This window comes from Drosophila virilis, chromosome 4 (assembly GCF_030788295.1).
Source record: "Drosophila virilis strain 15010-1051.87 chromosome 4, Dvir_AGI_RSII-ME, whole genome shotgun sequence".
In the NCBI taxonomy this organism is placed as follows: Eukaryota; Metazoa; Arthropoda; class Insecta; order Diptera; family Drosophilidae; genus Drosophila; species Drosophila virilis.
This window is the reverse complement of record NC_091546.1, coordinates 1157294-1184134: the sequence shown is the minus strand read 5'-3', so window position 1 is coordinate 1184134 and position 26841 is coordinate 1157294. Positions and strand designations below refer to the sequence as shown.

At 39.2% G+C, this 26841-nt stretch overlaps 1 protein-coding gene and 1 long non-coding RNA gene across 2 annotated transcripts in view; both read right to left on the bottom strand.

Moving 5' to 3' along the window:
- LOC138911193 (uncharacterized) overlaps positions 1–14039 on the bottom strand; it is a 49924-nt gene extending 35885 nt beyond the window's left edge. The window contains exon 1 of the long non-coding RNA XR_011416577.1: positions 13952–14039. This is a non-coding gene — a long non-coding RNA (uncharacterized lncRNA). The remainder of the gene's footprint in view (positions 1–13951) is intronic.
- Positions 14040–18099: 4060 nt separating this feature from the next.
- Positions 18100–20338, bottom strand: LOC6635775 (uncharacterized). Its single transcript, XM_002059135.4, has one exon. It carries the CDS (start codon positions 20206–20208, stop codon positions 19786–19788), a length of 423 nt encoding a protein of 140 aa, XP_002059171.1. The 5' UTR covers positions 20209–20338; the 3' UTR covers positions 18100–19785.
- Positions 20339–26841: the final 6503 nt, after the last annotated feature.

The window sequence follows — 26841 nt, the reverse complement described above, 5'->3', positions numbered from 1 at the left end:
TCATTTAAATACCTCCTCCGTCCTCTTCCTTGTTCATCTTCCTCTATGTTAATATCACATAAGTTACATAATTGAAACTATCCCTTCTTCCCTCATTCATTCGCTTGTTAGGTATCAGAAGATTAGTACAATTGATTTTTTGATTTTCTCCAATTTCACTTATTAAAAGATATCTGCAAGTCTAGTATTTATTCTTTAACGTTAACCTGTGTAAAAACTTATGAATCCCATATGTACTAGCTGAAACCCAACTAATTTTACTTAAACGTGATTTAAAAAAGTTATCAACTGTCTTAGCAAAAAGTTTCGTTCAACTTCCGATAACAATTCTAAGAATATTTTTGCTGTCTATAAATAATAAAACAGAATAGGTATCCATAAAGAACATAAAAAGTACACGGATCTCAGTTAACTTTTAATTTCAAGCATTTACTTTAACCAAACTTTGCCGGAACACGAGTTAAAACCTTGATATTAACTCGGAAATTGCCCAACTACAAGTGTTGCGAGAATTTTGTAGTAGATAAGAAAAAAAAGAGAGAAACAGAAAAGTAAACAGCTGCAACACGTTTATCGAAGAGTTTTTACTTCTGTGTTTCATAATGGCAGATAACACAAAATAACCCTGAACTCGGCAAAAACATATAAACATTTTTTCTATCGTTTGATTAATGCCAAAAAAACATATTCAATGAATACGGAAATAAAACGTGAAGCAAAATCAATAGATGTTTATCTCGGTTTGAACATTCCGGGCATTGATAACTTGCGCTCGAATTGCAATTGGAAATAAAGAAATAAAGAAACGAATGCTAGTTGTATGTGTAATGGTGGGGAGGTTCGGGTTCAGTTTTTGCCTTTCGTTTGGCCATCTACCAAAAATAAAAACAAACGGCCGTGGCTGTTGCCTAACCGGGTGCATAGGGATTGGAGGTTCGCACTTCTTGCTAATACTCGGACAATAGCTCGTCGGACTGGTCGGGGTTTTTTCCTTTCCCTTTTGCACTTACCATAAACACATAGTTTAAGTGCGATCAAAAAAAATAAAAAAAAAAAACTTATTGATTTAAGTAAATCCATTGAAACAAAAAAAAAACCGGATTCTAGTATGGGTACCATTAATGTGTTCCGACCGAACACCCAAATTCAAACTATTCAATTTCGCGTAAGTGAGAGAACTAAGGTGTTGATCGTCTCTCTTTCTCTTTACCCTCCCTACCTTGACAAGCAAAAAAAAAAATGGAATGTGGATGCTTGTCCCTATTTCAGGTTCTTAAACCATCACTATAAATTGCAAGCGGCTAACATGGGTACTTGACAGATAAAACAATTAATTATGGAATTAGGATATCATATCATATAAGCTAATATAATTCGTTTATTCACGCATTGTTCAATTTTGTTGCCAATTAATAGCAGGTTGAGTATAACTCTATTTACAAGAAAAAATATACAGTTTCCAAACAAAATTTGAATCCAAAGTTAATATGATGAATGTGCAATAACTAGTTTAAATCCCATAAAGAAATTAAGGGGAAGGAGAAATTCACCAACATTATCTTGAGACTTGACGGATAGTAATTAATTTACCGTCTTGCTAAATTAACTGCATTTAAATGTTCATGTGTGTATATAACTACATATATCTATAGGCATTGGTTTAAACTCTTACTCACGCGATATCCTTCGAAGCAGACGTTGGGCCCAATGTATACGACGATTATGATCGCTATTGCTAAATATTACAAAAGAAATTTATAAGTATATAAACACATGTATATATATATATATATATATATATATATATGAGCAACGGTCAAGGTCGGTGGTGTAGGAATTTCCTCTCGCTTTAACTTATTTAGGCATATTCATTGCACATTTTGTTTTAAAGAAATTAGTAAAAGAAAAAAAAATTAAAGGAAATAAAAATTAAAACTAAGGATCTATTAGCCGTCCATCTTGGCAACGTTAAACAATTAATGGAATTATATGGCAATGCTGCTAAGCAAGCGAAAGGGGTACACCAAAAGTAATACAGACTCGGCTCCTTTGTTACTCTCTGCAGGTTACACTATATGCTTAGTGCATGCGGTCCCGATGGTGCTGCATAAATAGTAAGCGTTTCACCCGCTTGACGCCGTTTTCCGAGGCTATGCCAGATGTTGTTCTTCGCAAGACAGCGGCTGATAAGTAAAATAGCAACAAAATTGGTTCTGCTGGGTTGCTAAGTGCGACACGTGCTCTTGGTGTTGCCCTTGTCTGGTCCGATCTCCCCCTCTGGTAGTGCCGACTAGTACGTCTAAATCTAGTCAACTGAGCAGGCACGGAAACTTTTCTTTAAGGGTCACCCCGAATCACAATTAGGTTAGTGGGTCGAGTTGTTATGAAGGTTTTTGGTTTCTATTAGCGTACCAAAAGAACACTTCCAAACTGTACCACAATTGCAGCCTTGGTCGTTGATGTCTTTGCAAAAAATTATTTGCAAAGAAAGAAAAAATGTTATGAACTTAACTCGCACGCGCTTCAAATATCTCTGACATGCTGAGCTGTACTTTTAACCTTTACTACTTCCCAACGACAAAAAAAATAAGGAAGCTTTCAAAAGCTCTACATCACGCGATTATATTTTAAAACGGTACTATGGCCTGATCTTATCACCTTTTTCCTCTCTATTCGCCCTATTCGGTTGCGCATGCCCTCAGCTGTGCAATAAACGAAGAATTGGCTTCCAGCGCGGTCGGTAAAGCAGTAACTAAACTAGAGCAGCTGATCAACAAGCAGATTCGTTTGGGGAGTGCAAAGCAGCCACTACACCACAGTTTATGCAGCGCTACTTGCTAGCGGGACATAAACTGAAATAACTATAATAACTGTTGAGTTAGAACTTGTTACTAGTTTGTATATCTTTGAGATGAAAAGTACCGATGCATTTACCTGTTTCATTAGCTAGTTGATAGTAGGCTGGGCTGACTTTTTGTACAACAATCGCCGGAATGAAAACTGGTGCAAGCTTAGAACTAAACTTCTTTTGCGCGTTACTCTGACAAAAATTGCGGGCGAAGACTTTCGTACCGGCAGTAAGACTTATGTTTCGGCTGCGCAAATTATATATCTTAGCATTTCTATTATGTGACTGAGCTACATTGTCTTTAGCTATCTGACGGATTACTTGTAAGGCTGTGGGCCTCTCAATAGCAGTGTCTTCGGACAAGAGGTTAAGTCGCTTTAGCAAGTCATAGTCTTTACCGTTTAACATCATATTCTGTCCAAACGCTAAAAAATATGGAGAGTACCCTGTACTTTGGTGAACGCTGGCTCTCAAGGCAGCACAAATGGCGTACAGCTTTTTATCCCAATTTGAATGATCTTTTCCGATATAGGCTCTAATAGCCGCTAATACTGATCTATTTACTCGCTCACTCGCATTACTTTGTGGCGAGTATATTGCCGTTCGAATGTGGATGATTCCATACCGGGTAAGAAAAGCTTTAAAGACACTAGAAATGAACTGAGAGCCATTGTCGGTCAGAATAGTTTCTGGCACGCCGAAAGTGCAAAACAGTGTGTTTTCTAGATAGTCGATAATTTTGTTGGTAGTAAACGCGCGAAGAGGCCACATAAAATGAAATTTAGTATTGTGGTCTACAACCATCAGGAGACCTATATTGCCGTTCTTGGACCGAGGATATGGCCCTAGAAGATCCATGTAGAGCTTCTGAAATGGCCGTTCTGACGTCATAGGCTTGCCCATTGGAGGTCTCAACACTACATTGGGGCTTTTCGTTTGCCGACAAACTTTACAATTGACTATATATTCATGAATTTGGGCCGACATTTTTGGCCAAAACAAGTATCTCTTGAGTTTCTCTATTGTTTTTCCGATGCCACTGTGTGCAGCGTTAGGGGGATTGTGGGCTCTCTCTATCACTTGTAGGGTGAGAGACGAAGGTATCCAGAGTTTCCAGGATTGTTTCTCCTGAATGCTATATCCCGTCGCTGGCTCAGTACGTTTATATATAAAACCGTCGATTATCTGTAAATCCGGTAATCTGGATTGGTTAGAAGAAATACTGTCTATCAGATCCAGATAGTTTGGCGATTTGAATTCGGGTGAAGACAGGTCAACTATGGGACCTTGCTCCTCGAATTCCGCAAGCTCTGTCTCATTTTGACGCGATAGCGCATCAGCGACAACATTTTGTGTACCGCTACGATGCGAGACTTTAAACTTGAAGCCCTGTAATTTGATCACCCATCTACCTTGACGTCCTCTGAGATCCTTCTGTCTCATGAGCCATTGTAAGGAAGCATGATCAGTTATTACTTCGAAGTCCTGTCCTTCTATATACGCTCTAAATTTAAAAATACCTCTTATTACGGCTAAGCATTCCAGATCGGTCACACTATAATTCCGTTGGGCCTTTGACAGTTTCTCTGACATGTATGCTATTGGAGCCTCCTCTTCCTGTTCATTTAGTTGAGCTAGAACGCATCCTAAACCAGTTGTGCTAGCATCGCAAACTAATCTAAAAGGTTTTGAGAAGTCGGGTGTAGCCAATACAGGTGCAGAAGTTAAAAGTGTTTTTAAGGTGTTGAAAGCGGAATCAGCATCAGTGTTCCATTTCAATACTTTCGATTTCTTTAGCAACTCTGTAAGCGGAAAGCTAACTGTTGCATAATGATTAACGAAACGTCTATACCATCCAGCGAGTCCAAGAAAACGTCTCAGTTGTTTTACACTTTTTGGTACAGGGAATTCGTTAATAGCTTGTATTTTGCTAGGGTCCGTCTTTAGTTGACCATACCCAATTATAAAGCCCAAATATTTAATTTCCCGCATACAAAATTTTGATTTTGCGATGTTGATTGTCAAGTTCGCTTTACGCAAGTGCAGCGCTACTTCCTGCAAAAGCAACATATGCGAATCGAAGTCCTCTGATAGCAGAAGTAAATCATCTAAGTAGACAAATACGCGGGTCCGCAAATGGGCTGGTATCACGCGTTCCATTAGTCTACAAAGCGTTTGAGGAGCGTTACACAATCCAAACGGCATTACTTTGTATTGAAATAATGGACGATTAGGGACTGTAAAAGCGGTATACTGACGTGATTTTTCTTCTAGGGGTATCTGCCAGAATGCGTGCTTCATATCGAGGCCCGTTATATATTTAGCCGGCGGCAGACGACTAAGAATTCCGTCGATATGGGGTAGAGGGTACGCATCTTTACGAGTGTACTTATTTATGACTCGAGAATCTAGACACAGCCTGTTTTTATCCTTTCTTTGCACAAGGACGCAGTTGCTGCTCCAGGGGCTATGCGATACCTCTATTATATCTAAAGCTAGCATTTTCTCGATCTCGTCAAACATTAGCTTTTCAACGGCTGGCGAAATAGGCCAATGTCTTTGTTTGACGGGGGTCACATTATCTATTTCAATGCGATGTTCGATTAACTCAGTGCGTCCTAATCCTTCCTTTTCATAAGAATAGAAATTAGAAATGATCGAATTTAATCGTGACTTTTCTTCAGCGGTTAGCTGATGCATTTTCGCTGTTTCCTGGATATCCTGTTCGTTACTGTTGTCTAATTCATTTACGGACTCATCAGGACGAATTAAATTCGTTAACAGTCCAAAGTCCTGCCAAAAATTTATGCCTAAGTAAACATCTTGTTTCAAATCGGGTATAACATAAAAATCAACATTATGCACTTGTTTTCGAAATTCAACTTTAAGTGTCAGTTTGCCTACCACTGGGCAAATAGCGTTGTTAGCTGTTCGGATTGATCCAGAGCATTTGCGCGCTTTGGGATGTGACAACAGTGACTTAGCTGCAACATTACCGAGGCAACTAATCGTCGCTCCGGAATCTAATAATGCTACATATTTTTCTCCCTCTAGGCTTAACTCAGTGTACAAGCGGTTATCTGAGCTCATAAACACTGATTGAACGAGCTTCTTACGAAGACTTTTAATATTTTTCCAGAATTTCCTAAGTCGAACAGTAGAGCGTTTTGGCCGACTGAGAAATTCGATGGGTTCTATGCTGCTAAAAATTCGTCTTCGTGTGTCAAGATAGTGTTTTACTCTAATATGGTACGGTACGTACTTATTTTCAATATCAGTTTGAGTTGCAGTCTCGGCGACTGAACATGTATTTGCCATATAAGTTGTAAATATAGTATTTGGAGTTGATTGCTCCAAACTACCATATGACTGTATTTCTGGCAAGGACTTTATTCTTTTGTGGGATGCGTCAAACTGGTGTTGGTCTGCGCATCCCGCTTCCGGTTTCCCAAAAGATTGCATTTGCTACAATTGGGTTTAAAAGTATTTTTAGCACCGCAACCGTAGCAGAATATACGCCTTTCTCCCATGCAGTCATCGAATCGGTGTCCCACTTTATCGCAATTCCAGCACACTATTTTCTTGTTCTGTATTTCTGAAATATTATCTTCTATATCATTATTTTCCAGTAACTCAGAGACATTACCTCTACCGTATTTGGTTCGATTGGGAAACGAGCCAGTTTCTCTACAGAAACTTTCATGTTTCTTAACTTCCTCTCTTAATTCTGCTCGAGTTCTAATCTTCAAATGCAATAGTTCGTACCTGAGCGCTGTTCTCGCATTGCGTTTTAATAGGTCAACAAGCTTGTCTTCGCTTATTTCGTTAGATAATTGGCTAACCAGGCCTTCAATCGCTGATTGAAAATCATCAAATGTCTCCTGATCTTTCTGGCGTCTTTTCCTAATTAGTTCCCACAAGTCAAAGTCGTCTTTAACGTCCTCGAATCTAAGTCGGAAATCCGTACAGAAAGCCAACCAGGTATACTGTGGGTTTTTCTTGTGGAAGCTCCAAAACCAATCATTGGCTTTCCCGAAGAAAAGTAAATGAAGATTGTCACAAAGCAGCCTATAGTCGCCGTTCAAATTTTGAGCCGTTAATGAACGAATTCGATACAAGAATTCATCTATCTGCATAGAGTCTTTCGAACCGTCAAATTTAAGTCGCCAGGTTTGCATAATGCTAGCTGCTTTTTCTGAACTCAAACTTGAGTTTGATCGATTGCTACCTCTGGGGCTGTATGGTCCGCAGTCAAGGGGTATGTCAGAGTTCTGGGCACTATTAGGGAGAGTATCAGCACCTAATCCCCTTGGAGACTGAACTAATCTAGAGCGTGTTGATTCAGCTTGCTCACTTCGTACATTTAATGTTGCTAACTTCTCTTGCAGTGATTGTTCAACAGAAGCTTTAATAACGTTTTTGAGTTCTGCTATTAAAGTCCTTTGCTGAGATTGTAGAGCTTCGTTGATATAGGTAATTGTCTCTACATTTGGACCATTGTCCACTGACTTATTTCCGTTGCTGCCTAAAGACATGCAACTACCTAAATATTCTCTATGATTTCGATTCATAGACCTAGTTTGCATACTTCGCTTGGGCGTGGCTCCTCGCCCTTTTCCGAATCGCTGACCTCTCCTGATACCTGTAGTAGTCGAACCATCTTGGCAAGGTAGAGTATTTCGCGATAGAGTTTCGTCTGTTTCAGCATTACCAGCTGAGTGTAACTCCGCTGCCAGTGTATTGTTCATAAATATTAGTTGCCCTGGGTTGCAATCTGCCTCACATACTGGACATTTTGGGGTTGTCTTTAGTGTATTGCTTATGCAAACGTCGTGAAAACGGTGTTGACAAGGAGTAGTCGCAGATAGCTGTTCTGCTTGCAATTGCTCATGGCAAATGCCACAAAATGGATCTTGCGCGTTAATCGCTGCAACTATGCTCTCTGTGCTTCGTCTCACTGCCATAATGAATGCAAACTTTTGCTTGTTTCCAAACAACAAAAGGAAAACTAAATAGGACTTGTATTATTAAGTCTTGGTTATTTATTCTATCTGTCTTTTTCCCACACGTTATTGCTTACAATCCTTAAGCAAACCTGAGTAGTTGAATTTGTGCTATTTATTTTACTGGAGTCTATTTCTGATTTGGATTTTTACTGCTCATGGACTACTAGACAACATCCGAAATATTTCCAGTTTGTTGTAATTCCAAATAGTCCTTGAAACAATTAACCCAAATTTGATTATTATTCCCTCTTTTCCGATCTTACCCGCTGCTTAAAGTACTAGTAATTAATTGTGGTCGACTAATCCAGCAATGCCTGAATTACAATCGCAAATTCCTACAACTAACTACTGTCTGAACACAACGTATTTTCCCGAGAAAGGGGCCTAACAGGGTAATTAAAAAATAATAGGTAGTAATTGATATGGTATAACTTCGAGTTTCGATTGGGGATTGTTGTGCACTAGGTGTTAGTCGTGCTTACGCAAGAAGTAAAAGTTTTACGTTCTTGCTAGGGTCCCACGTGTTGGGCGCCATATATGTAATGGTGGGGAGGTTCGGGTTCAGTTTTTGCCTTTCGTTTGGCCATCTACCAAAAATAAAAACAAACGGCCGTGGCTGTTGCCTAACCGGGTGCATAGGGATTGGAGGTTCGCACTTCTTGCTAATACTCGGACAATAGCTCGTCGGACTGGTCGGGGTTTTTTCCTTTCCCTTTTGCACTTACCATAAACACATAGTTTAAGTGCGATCAAAAAAAATAAAAAAAAAAAACTTATTGATTTAAGTAAATCCATTGAAACAAAAAAAAAACCGGATTCTAGTATGGGTACCATTAATGTGTTCCGACCGAACACCCAAATTCAAACTATTCAATTTCGCGTAAGTGAGAGAACTAAGGTGTTGATCGTCTCTCTTTCTCTTTACCCTCCCTACCTTGACAAGCAAAAAAAAAAAAATGGAATGTGGATGCTTGTCCCTATTTCAGGTTCTTAAACCATCACTATAAATTGCAAGCGGCTAACATGGGTACTTGACAGATAAAACAATTAATTATGGAATTAGGATATCATATCATATAAGCTAATATAATTCGTTTATTCACGCATTGTTCAATTTTGTTGCCAATTAATAGCAGGTTGAGTATAACTCTATTTACAAGAAAAAATATACAGTTTCCAAACAAAATTTGAATCCAAAGTTAATATGATGAATGTGCAATAACTAGTTTAAATCCCATAAAGAAATTAAGGGGAAGGAGAAATTCACCAACATTATCTTGAGACTTGACGGATAGTAATTAATTTACCGTCTTGCTAAATTAACTGCATTTAAATGTTCATGTGTGTATATAACTACATATATCTATAGGCATTGGTTTAAACTCTTACTCACGCGATATCCTTCGAAGCAGACGTTGGGCCCAATGTATACGACGATTATGATCGCTATTGCTAAATATTACAAAAGAAATTTATAAGTATATAAACACATGTATATATATATATATATATATATATATATATATGAGCAACGGTCAAGGTCGGTGGTGTAGGAATTTCCTCTCGCTTTAACTTATTTAGGCATATTCATTGCACATTTTGTTTTAAAGAAATTAGTAAAAGAAAAAAAAATTAAAGGAAATAAAAATTAAAACTAAGGATCTATTAGCCGTCCATCTTGGCAACGTTAAACAATTAATGGAATTATATGGCAATGCTGCTAAGCAAGCGAAAGGGGTACACCAAAAGTAATACAGACTCGGCTCCTTTGTTACTCTCTGCAGGTTACACTATATGCTTAGTGCATGCGGTCCCGATGGTGCTGCATAAATAGTAAGCGTTTCACCCGCTTGACGCCGTTTTCCGAGGCTATGCCAGATGTTGTTCTTCGCAAGACAGCGGCTGATAAGTAAAATAGCAACAAAATTGGTTCTGCTGGGTTGCTAAGTGCGACACGTGCTCTTGGTGTTGCCCTTGTCTGGTCCGATCTCCCCCTCTGGTAGTGCCGACTAGTACGTCTAAATCTAGTCAACTGAGCAGGCACGGAAACTTTTCTTTAAGGGTCACCCCGAATCACAATTAGGTTAGTGGGTCGAGTTGTTATGAAGGTTTTTGGTTTCTATTAGCGTACCAAAAGAACACTTCCAAACTGTACCACAATTGCAGCCTTGGTCGTTGATGTCTTTGCAAAAAATTATTTGCAAAGAAAGAAAAAATGTTATGAACTTAACTCGCACGCGCTTCAAATATCTCTGACATGCTGAGCTGTACTTTTAACCTTTACTACTTCCCAACGACAAAAAAAATAAGGAAGCTTTCAAAAGCTCTACATCACGCGATTATATTTTAAAACGGTACTATGGCCTGATCTTATCACCTTTTTCCTCTCTATTCGCCCTATTCGGTTGCGCATGCCCTCAGCTGTGCAATAAACGAAGAATTGGCTTCCAGCGCGGTCGGTAAAGCAGTAACTAAACTAGAGCAGCTGATCAACAAGCAGATTCGTTTGGGGAGTGCAAAGCAGCCACTACATATGCTCCAGAGATAAGCTGATTTATGTGCACATATTTGCTTAAGCCATCATAACTTTAAGTAGCCAGTACTTATGCGGAATTTCCACCGTCATGGCAACATGCCCCATCCTCCCCCCCCACTATACCCCCCGTGGAAATAACATTGTGAGAGGAGAAAACAAATCGCTGCCATCAGTTGTGAGCGCAATGTTTAAAGAGCGTTTTAAAATTCAGCACCGCAAACGGCAGCGTATGCTGCGTCCTGTTTGTGTTCTTCTTGTTGCTTTTGTAGTCCTTGTAATTGTTGTTGCTGCTGTTGTTGTTTTTATACCCTGTATGCATTGAAAGTGTGTCAGATGGGCATTATGCTACTGTGCAAATGTATGTTACCGAAAGCGGAAGGCTTCTCTGACCTCATAGAGCATACACAGCTGTGCTCTAGCCATGACCAAGTCTAAGATCGATCAAATATTTATCGATATTTAATTTTTATCTATCTAATATCTCAGAGTTTTTAATAGCCAAGTCCTGACATGTCCGTCTTTCTGTTCGTCTTTTAAGAGCTAGAGACTTGAAATTGGGAACGAATTCTTCTTCTGTTACCCCAAGCAGGTCAAGATCACGTGTGTGTGTGTGTGTAGAAAAGAATGACAGCAACTGGGCGCTCGCTGCAGGGTATCTCCTGGTCGGTCACTGCTGCATAGAGCACTCTGAGTTGTTGTCTTTGTTGCTGCTGCTGTTGTTGGCTGGCATGTCTGTATATTATTTCATACGCACGTTGCTTAAGCATGGCAATAAATTTTGTGAAAATTTTCATATGCGTCGTCAACAAATGCGCCAACAGAAACGCAAAGCGCACGAAGACCTCCTAGGGACGGGGACCTCGCGAACAGGCGCCCGGCCACGCCCACACCCTCGCAGCATTCGCCCACATCACGCGCTGCTGCGGTTACAGGCAATGAGCAGCGGGTTGGGGCGGACGGGGATCGGACTGTTTGGCAAGCGACCAAACCCGAAATGTAGCTGGCATAAGAAATGCGCTCCGCGCTCTTGGCCTGCTTTTGGACTGCCTTCCTGCCTGGCTGAACCTTGCTGTTGGCATGTTCGCTTCTGGTTCTTTTGTAATTTTCAATTTAAGCGCTCAACATGTTGCATGCCACATGAGTCTGGCGTTTTGCTACCAGAAACCATTTAGTGACAAATTAAGTGCGCTCGTATACGTGTTAATTTCCAAATGCTGGTAAATATTACGCATACGCCGCGTGAGGCACACGCAAAGCGGGGGGGAGGCGAAAGCAAAGAAAACGCAGCTTAACGCAATTTATTAAGCATTTGGCGTACAAATTGTTTATTTTGTTGCCCAGGTTTATGGCCAAATGCTCAATGATCGAGTCCCAGCGCCGCGTCCCAATTTATGGGCCCAACAATCGCTGCCAACGCAGGGTCTGTGCCCTGGGCGCAGTTTCCGTTTCCTTTTCTGTTCAAGTTTCAGTTTAAGTGTCGCATTTTATGCGACAACAAAAACAATTCGCAGCGCTTATTCGGACATTGTAGTTGCTGCCCCACCAGTTTATTGACAATGTGGCAAATGCGGCAATTGCCATTAAAATGCAGAGCCGAGTGCATTATGACTTAATTTTTATGCGACATGTTCATAACTTTTATGTGCTGCCAAAAGGTGCAATAAACACCTGGCAACATTTACCCCAACCTCGGGTCACATCAAATATTACACGTAATTGGCCACTTCAACCGGTCGCCAGTTGCCAGTTGCAACTTGTCGGTCACGTCGCATTGCCTCTTGCCACCTGCCACGTGCCCCTTGGCGGCAATATTAGGCCACAAGTTGTTGGCGGTTTCGACTCCGACTGCAGCCAAAATGCGAACAGCTGCTGCAGCCCTTTAACAAATTGCATTCCATTTGCAGCCAAATTCATGTCAACAGACAGCCGTACTTCAATTGTTCTCGAATTCCATTTCAACAAAGATCTCCCTTAGATATCAGTTCTAGGAAGACATTTTATGTAAGCAAATTTAAATAAATCCAAAAGTTTAACCTGGACCAAACTGTCATCAATCATGAAAAACGGTTTAGTTTTGACAAAGTTCAAAAAGCAAATTTTGCTAAAGAGCTTGAAAATTTTACATTTCAGCATTTTGTCATCTTTAACATGATTTCTGTCAGACAAATATAAAAGCCAAAAAATCGTCTGCTTCTAAAAAAATACATTTCAAATTATGAATAAAATTTAAATGCACAATTAATTATTATTATTAATTTATTTTGTCATTTTTAACAAGATTTTTGACCAAATAAATTATAACAGACCATAAATCGTTTGAATAAGAAAAGAAATTTCTAATTATTAATAAAAATTTAAATGCACAATTACATAAAATTATAGAAATTAAGAAAATTATGAGATTTTTGATTTGTGTGAAATGGTTTTCAATTTAATATCTTGTCGCATTAAGTTGAAACTAATTTGCGGAAGATTACATTTTACCAAGTACAAATGAGCAATGCAAACAATTGGGGCAAATGGTCGGCGGGCGAATGGAAGAGGTCTAAAATTTCTTGGCCACAGGACATGTTTCACTTTCGCAACATAAATATATGCAGGCAGCAGTCGGACAATATATATATTCTTATGTATTTTTAGTGAAATTCAAAACTATCTTATGCTGCTGGCCACGCTCGAAGCACTGAAACTTGAAACGTTGCACTTGGGGCAGGGCAAACAGCCAGACCAGGACAATGTGCAGGGGCACTCGGACAGGGGAAGGAAGGAGTTGCGACTCAGACAAAGGCAGACTAAGAATTCGGTTCAGAGTCAACTGACCGACCCGAGGTTGGGACTAAGTCACGTCACGAACGTCAGAGGATGCTCATTGTTTGCAGACGTAAGTAAATGTACATAAAATTTATTTCAGCTCATGTGTTGTCGGTAGAGCAGAGGCGGGGGGTATGGGAGGTGTGTTTCTTGGCAAGCCATGGAAATATATGCAGATGTGACCAGTTTCTTGACTTTGCCCCCTTTGTTTTGCCATAAACATATACGATCTTATATATATACACAAAAGCAACAACCATAACACAAAACGACAAGAGCGACCATTTATATTCTCTCAATCAATCGAAAATCGAAGCAAATGCAGCGCATTTGCCAAATTCAATTTGTGTCGGGACGAATATTTTTATGTACAAAGCCTTAAAGCGTTGCATACTTTCGGATATTGATGTCCTGCTGCAAACTAAAGAGATTCTTAAGAAGCATACAAACTATTTTCCAGGCAATTTTCGGTGCACTTTAAAGCGGGGCAAATTTCTATCAAAGATAGACAATCTAAGCAAAAATATTAAACAAAAAATTAAACCCATAGATAGTTTTCATAATTATAAGGTTATTCAATTGTATAAAATCCGAACACATTTAGCTTGTGTGTTTTCAATTGCCAACAACATTTAAATTAAATTTATATAATTTGGCAATGTTTTACACGTAAATATTTTGTAATTTTTAAGAAAATGTTTGTCAGACAAAATATCTGTTTAATAAAGTAAGCTTTAACCATTCACTTACCAAACTGAAATTCAATTTTCTGCTGCGCAGCCGGACATGAAATAGGTTGCCGAATTGTGTCAAAAACTTTTGACGACTTTTGTGTTGTTTTGTCAACGAGCTGTAGCTGCAAATAGAAAAGTTTGTGCACATTGAAAGTACAATTACAAATATAAGCAACCTATATAACTAGATGATGTACATTGCGGCTGGAGTGCGGCATACATGGCGTATGCGTGATTTTTACTTAGTCGCCCTTTTTTGTAAACTTATGCAAATGCTGGGGCCAAAAGCCAGCAAATAATAAAAATAAACTAAAAGTAATAAAAAATGCTAATTTTATGTTATTGTTGCTGATTCCCTCACTTTGACTTTGTCGTCATGTTATTCGCTTTTTGTCCTTGTATTTTATTTTGTATTTTTTTTTTTGTTGTTTTCGTTGAATTGGTCGGCGTCTTTTGCTTGCTTTTATCTTTGGCACAAAACAGGAAATGATTTATGCAAAATGGCCGACGAGCAACTAATTTAAACTTGCTCCAGACACACACACGCTCAAAATCACGCACACAGCACACACACACACTCACACACACACACACGTACACACATGAATAGTTCGCAGAAGTTGCAACGTTTTTCGGTTTTTCTGGCCAGTCATTTGAGCTCATATCCTTTGGCTTATTGAAACTTCCGTCGCCGGATATTGAACGCTTTATTTATGCGGCGCAGCCACAATTTCCCGCACAACTTTTCAAACTTAAAGCACAGTTCTGCGCACTTCAGCTAATTGCCTAATTGTAGCTTAATAAAAAATCAAAATCGCATTACACTCTCAGCTCAGGCTGAAAAGAAAAACTATATAAAAGGCAATCAAATTGATTGTATTTGATGGCCAGCTCCCCACCCCCCTCCCCCCTCTCTATCCTACCAAACAAAGCCCCAGGCATAAGCCATAAATCTTGAGCGCACTTCGTTTCCTGGCCCTCCGCCACCACCTACCCCACCCAGGCATACTCAAGGCCACCTTCGATGGCAGCTGCAATCGCCTGAGTGTCCTGCAAGTGTTTGGCATGCACCGGCAGCATGTCCAAAATGCACTACGAGGAGCAACAAAAAAAAAAAAAGGGAGGGAGAAAAAAACAAATAGAAATGGCAAGAAAAATGCTAGAAGAGAAGCAGCTTGGTATGAGAAGCATCCGGCGCAGCGACATATTTATGCTCTATCCCCTGGCAACACTTTCTAACAGATTACCGCATGGGGTGCTCTACCAAAAAAAAAATAAAAGACATATATATATAAACTTTGAAACCGAATCAATTTCAACAAACTTTCAAATATAAAAGGCTTACAGCAATCCGGCATATGCGAAATTTGTACGGCTCACGAGGATTGAGGGTCAGCAGGGAGTCTTAAAAGAAAATGCTTTAAAAATGAGTTCAGAAACGCTTTAAGCTATGTTTATTGTCCTAAGCAAAGACTGTGGGTGTAGATGTTAAGAATTAACTTTACTTTTCCTGAGCGTTCTTTCTTAAGAGTTTTCAAACTATTTCCATATTAAATAACATTTCTTTTATTGATGTCTGACTAGATAATGGATATCTATTTGTGAAAGGCTTACATAAAAGCAGGAGCCTAAGATTCGAACCAGCATTCTCCTTGCCTAAATGTCTGACATCACATATGTAGCACAGCTTAAATCTGACCGCAAACTATATATATAGCTTGTATTATATTGACTTGCAACTATTTTCGAACAAATTAAATTCGAATAATGAAAATTGTCATCACTTAAAGCGCAGTTAGCCCCTTGGTTTGCTCTAAAAATAATAATACACTCTTTTTCCATATCCAAAGCGAAAGTAAGAGCCGGAATCTAGGATTCTAGTTGTACCACTTTTGTGCGCTCAGGTTGTGCCTCTGTCCGACCCGCTGGCTGGCAGTTTGCTTGGCTGGTTTCGTTGCCGGGTGCATTAAAAATAAACGACTGTGGCCAGCGCTCAATTTGGAATGAAATTGGCGCAAATACCAAAAATTTATACAATGGCAAATGCAGCACAGGCAACACACACACACACACACACACAAAACGAAAAGGAAATCAAGAAAAGCAAAAGAAAAACAGGCAAAAAAAATTAAAACGAAAAGGAAAATACACAAAAAAAAAAAAAGAGAGCAGAAAGCAGCAGAGCACAAATTGAAAAGCCATACAAATCAAATTGCGTGGGTGTGTGCGGAGAATTTATTTAAGAGTGTGTGCGAGTGTGTGTGCGAGTGTGCTTTTGTGGGTTATATAATTTATAAGCGGCCATCAGGAGTGCTCATTATGTGGCACAAAATAAGTAAGTGCCACTCGGTTTATACACAAAGTAAACAACGTGCCAAAATGCCTGACAACGCTTCGCCTTAACCTACCCCCTATCCTGCCCCCCACCCTACCAATCCCTGGCAGCCCTCTCTGGGAAAATGCATAAAACTGACCAGCACGCAGTGGCCATAAATGAGCCTTGAAGCACTCGCATATCTCTCTCATATGGCACTTAAGTTTGTTGCCATGCTCAATTTTATATGTCGCCCCGACCCCAACATTCTGCTTCGTTCTATTGTCTTTGGCTCGATAATGCAATCAATTTGCCTGGGCCCGTTTGTTATCTGAATTTCTGCAAGACTAACAAGAGCACACAGGGCAAAGAGTTGACAGAGCAAAGCATTCCAATAATTCTGGCACTTGAAGTAATTTTAACAGGGCTGGCACAAGATCTCAAGGCGAATTTAATGGATTAGAAAATTAATGCTAGAATCAATTTTAAAGGCAAGAAACTTAAGGAAATATTAAAGATAATTAATAAACTGATAAGAAAATTGATTTAAGGCAGAATCAATATTAAAAGAGCTTAACAAAATGCTAAGAAATATTAAGATTAATTTTAAAAAAATCAACATCATATATTTGGCAAATTAAAAAACATTCTATATGTCAATTTGAACAGACTTTAACAAATTTATTGTAACGCTGGAGGCTCAGACTTTCGAAACATTTTCAAATCGATTTGCAGCCCTGAAGGAATTGTCACGCTACGAGTGCCGAAAGCAAGGCTGCATAAATTATGGCCAATGCCGAGTGGAAGTTAATAGACTTTTCGCTATTCCTAATGCAAATACAAGACAGTGTAAGAGAGGAGAGGGTAACATGGCTCGAAGGCCATTGCGAAATCAAAGAAGCAAATGCAAAGAATTTCGCGTAAAATTTAATTACTGGCAGAGCTCAACTGAACTCTAGCGAAACTGCATTCGAAGACAGGACCTGCCGCGTCGCGCATCAGAGAAGTGGCCGAGACCCGAGTGTAGTTCAGTTTGGTTTGTTTATGCATATTTCAGGAGGCGAGGCTGCACATTAACAGTAGCTGCAGTAGAAGCAGCAGCAGCAGTAGCAGCAGTCGAAGCCATTGTTGTTGCTGCTGCAGCAGTTGTGCAAACAGAGCGGCCAATGCGCTGCCTTAATGACCCTTCGTCGCGGCCCGCCCTTTGACCTTATGGCGCGCTTTTAACGAACTTCAAGAGCAGCCCGATGGGCAAAAGTCGTTTGCATATTCATTGGTCAGTCCCACTACTCAACCCAATCCCACACCATCTTGCGTTTGCTTTGAGCGTAAATATTCCAAGCGCTTTATACAATTCATTAATTTACATTACAAGAGTTCTAGACTTTCGCACTGCTTCAAACGCATTTGGCATCTGCGAAAACAACCTGCAAAACAATCAGGCAATGTAAATTTGAGTGCGGAGCCATCAAATTGCAATCAACTTTGAGATGCGTTGCGAATTACCCAGCTGAGAAGCAAGGAATCGAACTTTCTTGAAGACGGGCTATTTTAGTTATTTCGTAAACTCTCTAGTAAACAAAACACTTATAAAGAAAAAGACAAACCTAAAGAAAATCGGATGAGATTTGACCGAGACATGGAAGAGGCAAGTTTCGTCCTTTGCCTATATGGAATATTTTGACCTATGTCTAAATAATATATTTGAGGGTACAATTTTCATAGAATTTCTACCAGAACTAATTTTGCCAAATTATAAAATATGTTGAACGAATTTAAACAATTTATATATATAGTTTTTCACGGTCTCTTATGGAGCTAAAACTAACAGTTGTGGTTCGAGAAATCGTATTAGTTTTTATTATTAGCTTTTCGAATTCTCTTAAAAAACTAAAACATTTCCTTTAAGCTATGTTAAAATCAAAATATTTGCTTAATCAAAATATTGTCAAATTGAACTGTGAAAAGCGTACGGTCCAAATTTACACTAGAGACAAAGCATTCCCATTTCGAACTCTGATATAATTGAGACCCAAATTTCAACAAGCATTTATTGATATTGATTACACACACACACGCAAATGCAGACACACACACACATACACACACACTCAGACTGACAAGCTCATGCAATCATTTTAAGCAATTTCCTACTGCATTTTGCATAGAGCGGCTAGGGTTTTTGGTCGGGGCGGGGCACACATTTTGCAGCTGAGCCAAAAAGTATGCTGCAACGTTTTTGATTTATATAGAGATTGATGCAGAAGGTGTTTTAGCACATCAGCACACAAATTAAGCAGAAAATAACAATAACAACAAGCAGTGAAAATGAAAACTCATGATGGCCATTATTCCAAGCTAAATGCCTCGCCCATTGCCCGGTAATTGCCAACAAGAACAACAACAACAACAAACACGTATACGTACGAATGCTGCAGTCGGGAATGTCCTCCCGGAAAATACCCTAAACGCATTTTGGCTACCTTTTTCAAATACACACACAGACACATATACAAATACATATGCAAAGGAAACACGTACGCATTTTATGCAGCTCGGTCTACTTCTTCTTCTCTATACACCCGGATATGTAAGGGGGAAATGAATTCTTGATTATCTTCGGTGCTTGTGAAGAGATTTCAGAGAGAGAGAAGCTGTATTTATGTATATATTTGCCTATATAGGAGAATATTTATAGGAGACTATATATAGAAAACTATTTATAGGAGAATATATACATAGGGGAGCTTAGTTACTTTCCCTGATAAACGTCGAAAGCCTTGGCTCTTAATGCACGTACATAATTCATAGAGTCGCAGCTGCCTAAATTTGCCTGTTACATGCATTGCCATAAAATCATTATACCCATTCGCAATGGGTGCAGGGTATAAGAGCAACAACACCGAACAAGCAAGCACAACAAATGCCTTTGCCTTCTGCTGTCTGCGCTGTTTCAGTTGCAATTTTCCATTTGCAGTGTTTAATGGAAAAATCAAGCCATCAGTTTTTCAGCTGCCCATAGTGCTTATGTTTCCCCGCCCCCTTCGTCGTGATACCCTACAACATTGCTGTCTCTGCTAATTGCAACAACAATTGCAATGCACTAACTAAATCTGAAGGCAAAAGAGAACTAGGCCAGAGCCAAACATGGCCAGAGCGCTGCCACTGAAAGCTGTACCCGCCCACAACCCGCCACCCACCGCCCACCAGCTGCGGGATAACAAGCAGGGCGCAAATTTTACAAATTATAATCGTCATTTGTCATGATGCTGCTCAGCAAGGACTCAGGGTGTGGCCGTATCTCGGCTCAGCGCCCTGTCTGCCTGCCTGTGTGTGTGTGTGTGTGTGTATGTGCCCGGGACAGGCCTTCACCCACATCGCATTTTTATTGACACATTGAAATGACAAGGGACACGAAGACAGAGATGGAGATAGAGATGTAGATGGACGGCGGCAGTCACGACTGATGATGAGCAGTGGCAAGAAAACTGAATTAGCAATTCACTTAAGCGCTTCGTTTTTGGCCTTAATCTCGTTCAGGCACGTCGCCGGCAACGTACTCCAAAGATTTCCAGACCCGGACGGCATTGCTGCAGCGTATCGAAAAGCATGCCGCCGAACGCAGCGCGCATTGTCATGCTCAGATCCTCGACATGTCCAATGTCGCAGTACGCCATCAGGCCGTTGCTCAGCAGCGCCTCACAGGACGTGCCCGCCACCAGCTGCGGCTCGTAACGGTAGACGGCGACACACAGACGCACCTGCTGACGTTGCAGCAGCAGCGGTATCATCGCTCGCCAGTTCACCTGCGACAAATCCAAGTCATCCTCGAGCAGTGCCAGCAGTTCATTGTGCTCCAATTGTTGTTCGGGGATCTGCACAAATTCCAGCCGATGGCCATGCCAAAGGCAGCTGAGCAGCAAGAGCTGGAAGCAAGCAGCAGGCAGGGCTAACTGCATTTTTAATGGATATTTTCCCCAAATTTGCTTGCACTATTCAAATTGATTTTCTATCTATTCTTGCTTCGCAAATTTATGCAGCAATTAAAATCGCGTTTGTACGAACCGAAGCTTGAACACAAACTGCGCTCTGCCGCAGACAACTACGTGACTATAAGTTAGAGACTCGGGAGCGGGAGTCTTATTAAGTCTGGTCGAATTGGATTTTGCTGACGTGTGCGGCCCAAACTGCGTCAGTTTGACAGAGTCGAGTTCTAGTTGATAAGTAGCTGACGGCAGAGACAAAATCCAAAATTGCTTTAAGACACGGTCGGATGTGCTTGACTGAAAGACACCCTGCAAACAGCTGCCTTTCGTTTTGCTTATATTTCAAATTTCAAGTCTCTAGTTTTTATATTTTATGAGATCAGACAGACTTAGGATCAAACAGGCAGGCAGAGAAAGACAGCGGAATCCGTCTCCAGAATATACTAAATATAGATTTATAATATTTATTGATTTTAACCTTATTATATTTGTTTAGCTATTCACAGTCATTTCAAATTCCTTAACGCGTCTAACATACTTTCACTATTAACTAAATCAAAAAGTTTTGCAATTTCATGATTCATTTAACGAATCGCTACAGTTTGAATTTGAATTCAAATATTTTGCAATGCGATGCAATGTTTAATGTTTAACTTGGTTTTAATTTCTAGCTGCCAGACAGGCTACGTGACTGTCGAACGGTTTCGAATGCAGCACGTGGCAGGCCGCTGCGGCATAACAAACTTTTATTTGCCCATTGATGAGGCGCAAGCGACGTCAACATTTGGTAGAATGTAGCAAAAAAAAAAAAAAAAACTAATTCCTTTAAAGTTTACATTTCAATAATATTCTGAGCAATTGAGGAAGTTTTTTGAAAGTGCTCAGAGACACGACAAAAATATAATTTAAAATAAATCGAAAAATAAAGAGATTTCATAGCCTTGTAGACAATTGCCCTTTGGCAGTAAAAAAATTATGTGAAAGAATAGCAAGCAGTTTAATAAAACAAAGGACTTAATATAAATAAACAGAAAAATAATATTCACAAGACATAAATATCAATTGAACTTTCTTCATGCTGACATGTTTGGTATTAAATTGATATGAAAGTGCACTCAATTATGCATTTCATGTCACTTAATTTTCAATTCGGGAGCAAACTTTTATTTATGCAATTTGCAATAAGCGTAAATAATTGAGCAGCAAAAATCATGGGCAAAGCGCGCAAATATCGAATGAAAATAAGATAAATTTGATGTCAAATATTTTTAGAACTTCTTTTTTTTCGACAAATGGAAATAAAATGAAACATCTGCAAAATAATATTTGCATAGAGTTTTTTTTGGCGAACCCATAAATCGTGGGCAAAAATTCAAACTAATAAATGTCCGAAGGACAGGCAGAGAGACGCATTACACAACTAATTGGAGCCGGGATCGGGATCAGGCTGGATACGGCAGCAGCTGTTGCCCGAAAGGGGCGAAACGTGCCAGTAAAATAATAAAAAATAAAGCACCAACTTGAAACGATATGTAAAAAGGCAGATGAACATTTAAATTATAATTTTTTAATAATAATAATAAAACGAACAAAGCGCCGACATTGTGCGGTTTGCGATGGGCTCCACAAAATGGCGCAGCGGCCATTTGCCGTTTTGGCCGGAAACAAATTACAGCAAACAATTTAAAAAATGTTTGCAAACAACAAACAGGAACTACAAAAAAATAAACTACACAAAAAGCAAGCAGGCAGACGGAAACGTTATCTAGGCAATGGAAGAGAGACAGACAGAAGAGACAGCCGGAACGAACTCTGGGCCAAAGAGCCGGGCGCCCAAGATAAAAGTCGCTTTCAGTGCCAGAGACGATGTCCTGCCCTCCGGAGAGTTCAGCTCCGGCTCCAGCTGTATCTCCTTCTCGTTGCGGTGCTGCTTTTAACCTTTTCGTTTCACTTAGTTAAGCAAAAAATGAAATTTTTATTGCCAAAATGCATAAATGAATAGAAAATAGTTGCACAAACCAAAACAGCACAAAACCCACAGCAAAACTCAAGAGGCAGCCCAGTCTGGACACACACACAGATTCACACACACACACATACTACACACACCACATGCGGCAGTCTCTTTGATTTCCTTTTTGTGCTGCCCTCTGCGCTATTTGTGGACTCGCAAAGCGTGCTACGTGCCACACCTAGGCAAAATGTTAACCTCAGCACTAAATCTGAACTCGTCTAATAACTTGGACTGTTTGTTTGTTTTTCATAACTTTGCGATACGCTGGCAAAAGGGCATATTAGCTTTGGCAACAAATTGTGTTAAACATGGCTGCAAGCCCAAACAATATCAACATCTACTTAGTCAGGTTGGGTTTTGAGCCTTGGCCTTTTAATTTTCTCTGTCATAAATAATATATTCATATTGACACATTGTTTTTCTTGTAAATAAGTGGATTTTAGTGCACTGGATCAATGAAAGACATGAAGTCCATTCCGTTTAATGTTCGCTTCTTCTTTAGCTAAATAATCCGGATTTAATGTTCGGTTCATGTCTTAAAGAGGATTGGAATTCAGGCCTCATTATATATATACATTTTTTAAATATATTATAAATCTTAAAGTTATTTGTTAACTATGAGCCGAACCTTACGCCGAATTGGCTTTCCTTAAACAAAAGACGAACCTGGTCTGTAATTAAAAATAAAAAGTGGAAATCACAAAGAAAAGTTGGGATTTTCAATAGATAAACTCAGTTCTTCTCAGAAAAATCTGCCTTAAGAATTGGCAAAAATGTGTTTGTTTGATAACATTTAACAGCAGCAAGAGATTTTATAGGGTATTCATGACACGGCTTCTGTTGTTAACTTTTTTTCGTCTAGTTATTGCGCCTTGTTTCAGCTCGTTTGTGAGTTAAGCCGGGAACATTTTTCCCCTTTTGTTTTTTGTGTTTTGCAATGATTTAGACATTAGCTGAGAGGGGAAGCGTGGCAGTGCAGCCTCCAATCAGGCTACTTGCCACTTGCCACTTGCAACGCTCTGCCGCACCCTGCTCATCAGGCACATGCGTAACTTTTTGCAACATTTCAATTAACAAATAATAAACAAGCCGGCTAACAAAAAGCGCCTAAAAACACACGAAACTTGCAGTGGCCAGAAAAAAAAAATAGAAGGAATAAAAAACACAAAAAACTTGTTTCGTAAGCAAATCAGAAAGTCATCAGAGTGCCAAAAATAGGCAAACGCTCCAAAGCCAATTTGCATTCGGGCCAATGTAGAGTTAGCTCCAAAGGCAAGTTCGCCGAGCCTGGCCTTCGCCTGCCTGCCTGCTTGCCAGAGCCTGCTCACATTGCCTGCGCACTTTAAAAGTAATTTATCCTTTTTGATACCCTGTACAACGTGAAGAAAGAAAAAAAAAAACCGGTTGGGATGGTTTAGTGCAAATGCTTGTCGCAGTAGCAGTAGCTGATCTAGTCATGCTTTTCCGTCTGTTTCTGTGAGTTTTTCTAAGATCGATATATATCGTTTTTAAGATTCAAAGATCTTCCAACTTTTTGGTATGAATACACATTGAAATATAATATTAAGGCCCTAAATTTCTAAAATTAAATAAATTTCTAATGGTTGTGAGCTTGAAGAAAGAAACAACACAGGTCAAAGTTTTGCTGCAAGAGCTCGAAATTGGGTATAGGGTATTAGCTAGTCTGTCGCACTGAACCAACGCACTCTTACATGTCTTTTTTTTTTTTGTCCGATTTCGGGACTCAACATGCCATTTGCATAAAACTTGCATGCGCCTCAAGTCCCGTTGGCATAAAATCCACTTTGTTGGCAGCTGCATCAAAAATTGCAACTGCCTCTCATTGTTGTTGTTGTTGTTGCTGTTGTTGTTGTTGTTGTTGTTGTTGTTGTTGTTGTTGTTGTTGTTGCCGGCATTGTTAATTACTGCGCTTACGGGTAAGTTTTCAATAATGCGGAAAGCATGTAGCCAGAAAATTCCTTTTGTGCATCAATCTCTAATGACTTTCCTTTGTTCGCCCAAAATCAAAAAAAAAAAAAAAAGAAAAAAAAAACTGTGTCAATTTGAGAACTTACTTAGCCAAAGTGCCAGCCAAGTTAGCGTGTAAATATGCTTAACGCTTCACGCCGAGGATGAGCCGCACTTGAGTGAAAGTTTTATTGAACCACTAAGCACATACACCACATCGTTCGAGACTTAAAGGAAGTGGGGCTAGAAATTGATGAATCGATGAATGTATGAAAAAGAGGGAATAGCGAAACTGGAACAAAGAACTTTTTAGCTGCTTGACATTATTTACAGGCATTACAAGTATTGGATAATTAGTTAGGGAAGCCGAAAGCAAGTTCCCGGAGAGCTGTATATCAACATAATTACCTGGCCTTGCCTTTGCTTTTCCCATTCAAACGCTTGGGTTATCTGATGCTCTCCCCTGTTTTAGCATACACAAATTAACGTTCCAATGCACACCCGATGCGCACTCAATCATGGTGAAATTCCGTTTGGCTATACGCAAATACATATGAGTTGGGCACTCAAGACGGCAACTGATGTGCAAACAGGAAAGCCGAACTTGAAATGCCCTAGAAATGCGCATAAGTAGTACATATATAAAACTGTTTCCAGACTGATTTATTTATTAGATGACTTTTTGAACATTTAACCTAAACAGCTAGAAAACTTTATTTTCCAATTAGGTTTCGTAAAAAATAAATGAATGAATGAAGACTTTCGTTAATTCACCACAAGGGGCGGAAATTAAGGGAAATAATAATAGCTTAACATTTATTATAAGTTGAGTAAATAAAGAATCTTTGTGAAAACATGCCGAACAAATTCTCTAGCCTCACTCAACTTTCCTTGACATGAGAATATACATTACTATGACAGGACTTTGGATAATTCACCACAATGGGCGGAATATAAGGGAGAAAGTAAAAGCGAAACGGATTTTAAAAACTATTTGATAAAACATCTTTGTGGAAACAAACCGGAAAATCTCTTCAGCCTCACAAAAAGTGTCACATATATATGAAACATTTCTAAGCCTAATAATTTATAGTCGTATATACCCTAAACAATGTTGGGGTATTGTATATACAAGCAACCCACACGCCAGCGGAACGCACGATTTGCACTTGCAGCTGAAGCTAAATAACTCGACGTAGACGCTTCTGAGGACTTGAAGGACTTCTAACACACACAGATAAACACTCACGCACACACACACACACACACACAGACAAGTGCAGAGCTGCATATGCTTATTTGTTTGCGTTGTGCGTGAATGAGCCAATGAGTGATTGGAAAACTGTGAATGATTGAAGGCTTTGTCCGAGTGTAATTTAATTAAACAAATCAAAGCGTGAGAGTGTGTGTGTGCGTGGGTGTGTGTGTGTCTGTGAAGGGGTATTAAATGAGTGATTTTTTTTTTTTTTTTTTGCTGTTAATTGAAAATGTGTTCAGCGAACACGAACAAATAGCTGAAGGGGAGCGTAGCCTGAAGTTCTGATGGTGCACTCATTCATGGCTTTAAATAATAAACAGGCTTTTGCACGCTTTCGCATTGTTTTCCATATTGTTCCAAATGTATGCTGATTGTAATTGTGCGTTACGCGCAAACGCTTTTGTATTCAATTTATTTGCAAATTTGCACGAAATTCTATAAAAATAAACACATTGTTGCCAGCGTGTTGGGGCAACGGCACGCATAAAGTCAAATATATTTAAATACATTAAACAGCTTTTCCTTTTTCCTTCTTCCTGTTTTTCCTGTTTTTTTTTTTTTTTTAATTATGCTCTTGGGCGCGTGTGTGTTTGTTTGTGCTTTGTGTGAAAATAATTTATAAAACACGTGCTCATTTAATTCTAACAAAAATGAGTGCTAAAAATAATTAGCATATTTAATGGCATTTTCATGATAATTGAAGTTGAGTTTTATGATTTATTCAGTATTTACATTTGTTCGATGCGTATTAACACTTTTGTTTATTTATTACGCATTTTTAAGCCCCAATGCAAAGTATCTAAAATTTATTACCCATTTTTTTTAATGCCTGTCGATTAATCAGCTGCATATCAACTGCTTAATAATTATTATTGTAATATTTTAGAGACAAAGTAAACAATTTGATGCCGGAATTTGCAGTTGCATACTTTAAGCAAATATTTTAACTATTTAACAAAAGTAAGCATTTTATTTGAAAAGCTTGCAACATTTCTTCTGGTAGTTCTTGCATATTTTATAATTATGTGCGATCCGAACTTGTAACGAATTTACCGCAGAAAATTAACATACCGAAAGTTGTTGAAATAAATAACTGTAAATTGATGCACATTTGTTTATTATTTTAACCGTAAAACAACCTTAAAAGCTGAAGCATTGCCTTAATCGTTGCAATTAAAATGCATGAAAATGGAAAAAACCGCAAAATGCCAAATGCCAAATGCAAAATTTGGAATGTAAAATGCATTTTCATGCAATTTTTTTTGAGTTTACTAAACAAACACTTTAAAACGAATGTTAAATATTGAATGTCATTGCAAAAACAATTTCATTACTACAATTTTATGCAAGCTAATGGCCGTCACAT

Bases quoted from the DNA above. Each gene is read 5' to 3' on its own strand.
- LOC6635775 (XM_002059135.4), bottom strand. From the start codon at position 20,208: ATGCAGTTAGCCCTGCCTGCTGCTTGCTTCCAGCTCTTGCTGCTCAGC.